This window comes from Solanum dulcamara, chromosome 5 (assembly GCF_947179165.1).
Source record: "Solanum dulcamara chromosome 5, daSolDulc1.2, whole genome shotgun sequence".
Taxonomy (NCBI): Eukaryota; Viridiplantae; Streptophyta; class Magnoliopsida; order Solanales; family Solanaceae; genus Solanum; species Solanum dulcamara.
Window position 1 is genome coordinate 65,594,022 of NC_077241.1, and position 8,458 is coordinate 65,602,479.

At 30.9% G+C, this 8,458-nt stretch overlaps 1 protein-coding gene across 1 annotated transcript; it reads left to right on the forward strand.

The window, feature by feature from the left end:
- The first annotated feature begins 845 nt into the window (after nt 1–845).
- On the forward strand, nt 846–2,593 carry LOC129888393 (uncharacterized). The gene is made up of 2 exons (XM_055963375.1): nt 846–1,633; nt 2,373–2,593. Exons 1-2 carry the CDS (start codon nt 1,296–1,298, stop codon nt 2,434–2,436), a joined length of 402 nt encoding a protein of 133 aa, XP_055819350.1. The 5' UTR covers nt 846–1,295; the 3' UTR covers nt 2,437–2,593.
- The last annotated feature ends 5,865 nt before the right edge of the window (nt 2,594–8,458 follow it).

Below are 8,458 nucleotides of genomic sequence, written 5' to 3' on the forward strand. Positions count from 1 at the left end.
TTGACGTGTTTGCACTTAAGAAGATAAGATTGCAACCATAACTGCAAGAAGCAATAACCACTTTTTCAATATAATATATTGCACTTTCTTTGAGGTACAAAGTGAATAATACGTACGTAATCTCATTCTTATGTAATTCATTAATTTCCACAATCTGTTATAATTTATATGTTAATGTATACATTTTAATGGTGTCATTGTATGTGCAGATATAAATAGAAAAGCAAAATGAATATACTAAATATAAGTGACATACAAGTGATACGTATATGTATCTTGTATCTCATGTATAAGTCATTTTATATTGTGTATAATTATACATACAATAGACGCATTTCAAATATGTATGACGGTTAAAGTATGTATGTGTGACAGCTAGGATATATACGTATATATAATGTGTTTTAAAAACAAAACTTAACTACATAATCTTTCTATAATCTATTATTAGGTGCATTAATTAATAGTGCTATATATAAGAAAATTCCCCTAAATAAATCTGACATCAGCATTAACACATCGTCAAACCGCCCATCCAAACAATGAATAGATAGTTGCAAAAGGCTATTTTCCGGGTAATATGCATTTCATTCAAGGTATTACGTATATAATATTTTTTAATTAAAAAGTGACTATCTAAGCAAATATGATTCTCATTTGCTAACTTGAGGTATATTCGAATAGCATATGTATGACGTAGCAAAATAAAATTATGAGATACAGTTGGCAAAAATTGGGAGTGAATTATGCAGAGTTGACTTGATTCTATTTGTGTAATGTCGTTGTAAAATGTTATGTCTTATACTATACTTGACCATCATTTCATGCTTTGGAGGAATGGATTATTTCTCTTCTTATATAAGAGCACACGAGACAGTGATCATTCCATTAAATCCTATTATTACTTGTCAATTCGTTACATTCAAACCATTCATAGTAAGTTGTAGTCTTGCCAAATGAATTTTCACTAATTATATATAGTTGCTTCAATTAAATTCATCTCCAACCAATTCATCATCCTCTCATGAACAAACAAAAAAACCTTTATTTCATTGCAACTTCAGATGGACAACTACCACTTCAACACCCGATCATGATCCTACCGGCACCCCCATGGAGTTGTTGCTGCTAGACTACTCTCCGCATCATCTTAAACATTATTCAAATTTCTGAAAAATTGTTAAATCTATATCTCAGTGGATCGTTAGGTTACCACCACTCAAAAAGTTGTAAGATTGCGTACACTAGTGAAGTACTCCACTTACTTTCCTAGGCACAAGATCCTAGTAATAAACATGATAACAAATCTTTTTCAAGTGGTCGTTCAGGTAGAAAACAGGGGGAAAATTCCGGTATATCTGAAAGAGATTTTCCTTCATGCACGACCAGGACGATACAGCCTTGTGATCAGAGTAGACCCCTTCAGCACAAAGGTTTTCGCGGCGCATACCTTCTTTGCTCGCAACAAATCCTTCGGGAGGCCCTCTACCGTAGAGGTCCATATAAATGGGGAATTAATTCAGCGGTTGACGCCGCAGATGTTCGTGCATTTCCCCAAAATCATCATCGATGGAGAGGGATCAATCATCCGTGTGGTTCGTCCCCAACGAGCTCTCGAGCTCTCTCGTCTCAGGTACTTAATTTCTTATGGAAAAAAATAAATACAAGTTTTATTATATATCATAATCACATTTCAATTTTGAATCTGTTAAAGGTCAGATACCAGGGGCGGCTCTACAGATAAAACAAAAGGCAATTTTTCCTTCCACCTTTTGTCAACATTTTAGAAAATGTCTAACGAAAGACACGCAAAACACTATGAAGATAGTTCTTTAAAATAATGTAAACTACCAAATAATTTTTTTAAAGTAATAATAGGTTATTAAAAAAAAAATAAGTATTCTTTGTTAAAAATATAAACGTTTTATATAAGAGGAAAGAACCAATAGAAGTTTGACAAATCTATAATATTATATCTCAAGAAAAATTAAATGGATTTGTGACTTTAAGCCACTGATGTATTTGAGTTTGCCTTACCCCGACTATTAGAAATAGTTTATATATAGAACCCCGGTTATACTTTTGATCTAGATATATTCCTAGTATTTTTTTGGCTACGTACAAATTTGCCTTAGTTTAATCGAGGAAAACATGACAAACTATTCACCCCAATTTTAAATACCAAATTTTTTAAACCCACCCAGTTGACCCACCCTCATCCATTCCCCCCGCTTTGATTTTTTCTAATGTTAAAATAAAAAATTTTAAAAAGTTAGGATATTTCTATAGTATATAAAAATGTACATCATTTGAGGTTGATCACTTCATTTATTCACGTTATTTTGTATATACTTCATCTTGTTTATGATCAGGGCCTTCAACTTTCTTGCTATGGGCTATAAAGAAAGGAAGGAAGTTTGGGTTGTGAAAGAATAATTATGGACTCATATGCAGGCGCCACCTACCTTATATGAAATTCATGCTTTATTTTCTGAATTTTTCTTTTTAACTATTGTTTTGAAGGATGTGTGTTGTTCTTTTTTCTTCCGTTTGTTTTCCTCATCACGTGTGTGCGCTTTTATTTTTAAAGATACTTGGTGGTTTTGTTTTTTTTTTTCAATTTTCTGATTGTAATAAGTCTTGTATTTCCATTTGGGATGGAATTAGTCATTATGACTTTGTCGCAAGAATACAAGTTATTATTTATATACACTAAATATCTTTATAATATGATTTAGTTTCAAATATACCCTTTATATTTTTTAAGCAATCACTTACACGCTCTTCTAGAAGTGTTCTTAAAGTATTGTTTGGAGAAAAAAATATTTTTTGGACAAAAGGATACAAGTTTTAGACCTACAATCAAACAAAATTGTGAAGTGCTATGAGTCAATTTCCCTTTTTTGCTTGTGTGACGCTCCTATGGCAAAACTATATATCCCCAATATCCTTTCCTCCTACTGAAAGTGTTGTTTTATTTGGTCGATCCCAATGTCAACTCTTTATTCCACATTATCACATATTCCTCTGTCTTTTGTCACGATCCAATATTTTAGCTAATTGTAAACGACACCTAATGAGATACTATTCACCCTTAGGTAAATTATTGCATAATTAAATCAAACGAATACTTAAATTAAAGTGTATCAAGGTAACAAGAAATATCTCAATAATTCATAACTAAAGAATTTAAGATATATAGTAATTAAGTAGAGATCTGAGAAACAAGAATGTAAGATATATAGTAATTAAGTAGAGATGTCGCCACGATTCAAAGTGGTTCGCTCACTTCAGCTGAGTCTGGATATTGCCATAAACTAGACCAAGTCAGTCCCGTAATACCACTAGTAGATAGAACAAGCCCCAGCCCATCTGGGTTAGACTACATAGACTTCAAAATTTTACGAATCAGGTTGGGTTGAACCATTATTTTGGTGGGCTAAAATATAGTCAGCCCAACCCATAACTACATGGGCTACATGCCGCGCAGGGAAGCCCACTGTTTTAAAAAATATTTTTTTTTTATAATTTTAATTTTAAAATATTAACATAAATATCGACAAGACACTATTACATGGTGTTTACTGCTTGTTAACCAAATCTCAATTTCATAAATAAAATAATGTTAATAATACTTATTAAGTTTGGCTTCAAATAAAGATTTGATTATATGACTTCATTCTGAAATTATTGTCATTTTATGTAAATATTTTAGATACAACCGTACAAGAAAATATTTTTAGTATTTTGGATTTTTGAACTTTGTAATGTTTATATGCATGGTTTACGACTTTAAGTTTGGACTCCTCTTGTTATTTTTAGTATTCTATTTTATTTCATTTTAAAATTATTTTTCATTTGGCCCACAGGCCAGCCCAATCCATATTGCTTAAGCCCTACAAGCTAGTAGGCTTATCCGGACCGAACTAAAAAGTCATATTCTTAAATGAATTCTAAAAATCTTAGTCCAACCCTATCGAATCACGAGTTGGGCCGGGCCGGGTTGGCCCAACGAGCCTAGCTCTTATTGACGGTTCTACAGAAGTAGAGGATTTGCATGAAACATGCATTAAGTGGATTTTGGTGAGCATAAATCTCAGTAAAATTACCGACCCACTCCGTCGTAGAGCAAGATATTCAAAATAAACGCATGAAAGCGACAATCGGATATATATATATATATATATATAAACATTACAATGAAAAATATAATTTTGATAATAATTAAATCATATAAACACGTGCATTGATCCCTCATGTGTGCACCCACTAGATCAACTCATAAATCCATATGAGTGATTTATGAGTTGATTTAGTGGGTCATATGTATTTTAAAGAGAAGACTGCTAGACCATTCGTATGGGGTGCCTATTGCGTCCACACACAATTGTACGCAGTTTGCAAGTAATAAAGTAATTTTTTTTAGGAGTCAAATGTCAAAATCCACAGGGACTTGTTGATTAATTATTTTACTAAATTAAACTAATTCTAATTATTTATTCAAGCACTGGATTTCAATGATGAATTTAATTTAACTAGACTAAAAATAATTTCAGACAAAATAAGTATTGAACAATTAATCAAGAAAAGACAGAATTTTTATACAATCAATGCATGAATTGATCTAGGATTATTGTTTTAACTATTATTGATTCACGGGGTTGAGAATATAGTCATGATCTTCTAACCTCTAACCGTCTACCACAGTTGAGAATCTAACTATACCGTTGAGCGGGGATAGATTTAACCAATTATGGAGTATTAAGATTTCATTCCTTATTTGAACCAAATGAGGCGATCTAGGTATATTCCTATCCTAGCCACAAATTTATCTCTAAATCTTTTTAGAAATCAAATCTCATTCCTTATATCCTTCGTTCTAACCTAAGGTTCCGTCTCCCGAGTTCACAAAAGGCTTATAGATTTATTTTAATGGTAGAGCTAAGCATTAAAATAGTAAGCACAAGAATATAAAAACAACTAATATGATAAACAAATATGCCGAATCAAAATTACTAAACAATCATTTAATTAGTTATCATAATCCTATAACGAGAAGTTTAACTTCACATAGATATGGAGTAATTACAACAAATTATTTTAAAAAAAGATATAAAAATAAATAATAAAGGAGAAAATAAGATAAAATCAAATTTCTCTGACCTCCACAACAGCTCCTCCTCTCTTTCTATGTCAAAAATTCCCAAATCTTAATTCTAAAGTTATGTCTCATCTCTTTTCAAAAATTATTCTTATGGACTATTTATAAATTTAAAACCTCAAATAATTATAAAATAATTGAATTCAAAATAAATTAAGAAACCCAAAATCCAAAGAAATTGGATCTCTACGTGAACTGTGTTGTTGCACTGACTTCAACAATTTGGCAGTTCTTCATCTGTTGCCACGTGGACACCAGGTATATATTCAAATTGCAATTCTCAATCTATCTGCACTTCTCATATGTTATATATTATTATATTATTATCTGCTTGATTTTCTATTATAATCTTTCATTTTTAATTTATTTTAACTCTAAATCTCTTCATCTTCACATTATTTTAATTTTATAAATAAAATATAATATTAAGTAAATTCATAAAATTCATGCTTAAAAGAAATAAATAAAAATATTTAATGTGGGCGTCATCGTTAATATCGATGTTTTAAAAAGTGACAATGTGAGGCGAGACATTTTATATAATATGGAGCGAGGCATAAGTCTTATGGACCTATTAGGTGTTTTTCTCATGTATTTTTCATTTTATAAATTTTTGATACTAAGAAAATAAGCAAAAATAAATCTTTTAATAATTCTACTAATAAATTTAAATAAATCACCACTAATATAGAAAAAATATATTATAATTACTATTTGAGAAAGTTAACAACACAAAAAATGATAATAGTCAAGATAATCTTTAAAATAAAATTATCATTGATCATCCATCTCCACATTTACTAGCTTTTTTCCACCCTCATCATAACTAATATTTGAACTGCTAATTGTTTATATAGTTCAAAGATGGAGATGGATAAAACATGTAGGAGTAATGACAAAAAATGGATAAACTTTTATTTAGGTATTTCATAAAAAATCACTACAATTTGAAAAAGGTGATAGCATAAAATATAAATATTATTACACTAAAAAAGAATTTTTAGTAAAAATACTTTTAAAACAATAAAAATCAAAATTATTATACTTCAAATTTTAGGATTTACGCCCTATGAATCTATGACTTTAATTTGCGTTCCCGGACATTTTTAGTACTCCTCGTCCCTAAAAGGCCTTTGAAAACACTGAACTCAACAGAATGACTAGAGCAAGTATATTATATATATAAAAGAGGATCTTTATGTCTGATTTTTTGCATTATTTATGCTTCGATCAATAATATCACGCCGCTTAAAAAATACAATTGTTAACAACGTACTCATTCTTCACAACTTGTACTACTTGTTGCGTCTTCCAGCGATGTTCCTTCGGCCGAGGCTTCCCAATCGACGCTCATGTGCTTGATTAAAAATTGCTAACAGAATGTTTCTTCATTCTTCATCGCAGCAAATCAACGTTGCTGAAACAACTCCAACTGTTCAGAGATGTCAGGAAAGCACTCAAGCCAGATTGTTCAGAGATGCCACCCTTCCCACCCGCAGTTTTAATCGGAGATCCCAATTCCGTGATCCTTGAAAACTTCCGTAAGTTCACCACTCTCAGGCATAGTCACAATCCAGTTGTATACAAGATCAAGAAGAAATCAACAAAAAAAGAAAATTTCACCAACTATTTAAAAGATCTTAAGATACAAAGTTTCAGGTTCGATTGGTCCCTTGACTTCATGTATATCTGTTTAATTTTTTGTTTACCATTGCATGCCTTATATTGGGTTTCACCAATTTTACGTCCTAGTCGTCAGAGCAAGGAATTCCAGCGTGACTTTTTCTTCTTCTTTTTCGTTTCATGTTGCTCTTGCAATGTTTATGCTAAAATTGGGTTTTATGCTTGGTAAAAACATATATATTTGTTATTAAATGGCATCTGTATTGGTGATTCTATGCTTAGTAATGTTACCAAATGACATATCATCCATTGTAGTTACTTCCACAAACTCTGTGTTGGAAGTTTACTTATACGACATTGCACGACGGAACAAGCAAGGTAGTACAACACCAGTCAACAATGGTATTATTTCCAACTCTAATTGTTATCGCTCAATATTCGTGAAACATATGTACATACGTACTTATTAGGATTTTATAAAATATTGTTGATATTTGCTTTATTTTGGGTTGGTCTCTAGCAATAAAGTTTATATCTTTTGATTAGTTTGTTTGTCGATTTTGTGAGATTTGATTATTTATTGAATTCGTTCACTTATTGAGTTTTTCATTGAACTATTATGCATACATTATACATACTAATCATAGAATAGGTGACATGGCAATTTCTTTGCTGAGCATTCATATTTATGTTATACCTTGATTGTCCCCCTTTTTTCCCTTTTCATGATTCTCAATCAGGTTATTAAAATCTCACACAATCTGGTTACATAAGTAAACGTTTAGTTTTGGTGGTTTGTTTTCGGTAATAAGGGCATTTATAGTCATTCTTTTTCTTATGCCCCATCTTCGGTTGCTTCAAATCAAAATCTCCCTCTTCTATTTTTCCTTCACCACTCTGCTCCTCTAATAAAAAAAATATATATAAAAAAAAGTATAGTGCCAGCAGTACAACAACTTTCACAGAAAGAAATACAAGAATCAATCAATATAAAAAAAGAATTTAATCCATTAGCCGCTTCATTTAAAACCAAAATCTTAAGGTTTTCAATTCTAATGATGCCAAGAAAGAGAAGAAATCATTTGAGGAGAAGAAGTTTATTGGTTATGAGGATATCCGTAAGTATAAAGCTTCATGTTTGATTTTATATATCTTTGTCATAATTGTTAACCTTCTGTCATTTTATATTTCGGAATGTTTAATTTGATACTTATATTATTTTTGTGTCATTTCACCTTATATTTTTCTCCTTAAAATACACGTAATCTCCTAATCTCTTTTTTCCCCTTCACCTATAACCGATCTCTTAGAACATATCCTGATGCTTGCCACTTCTTTCAATACTATTATTTTTTTATTTGCAACTTTATAAATTTTTTTGCCCTTTTTCTTTTTCTTTTGATTTTATAATTAGTATTAGTTATTTTAAAGTTTCAGACCCTATGTAGTGCATGCAATTACTTTACTCGCAATTGTGCCTCTAGGTGAATTATTCTTCTTACATACTATTCTCATTCATAAGGTATGTTTGTTCATATTGTCATCCCCCCTCTTTCATTTCCTTCTTATCTACATCTTCTTCATCTCCTTTCAAGGAAAAGGATTGAAATAGATTGATACATCAAGCCTGGGATAGCTAATCTGCACAAAATTTTCTTTCAACCCTTTTTGTTT

What these genes read in the sequence shown, in the direction of transcription:
- LOC129888393 (XM_055963375.1), top strand. Translation starts at nt 1,296, where the DNA reads ATGATAACAAATCTTTTTCAAGTGGTCGTTCAGGTAGAAAACAGGGGG. An exon ending in CTCGAGCTCTCTCGTCTCAG is followed by an intron (nt 1,634 to 2,372) that starts GTACTTAATTTC and finishes GTTTATGATCAG; the next exon opens with GGCCTTCAACTTTCTTGCTA.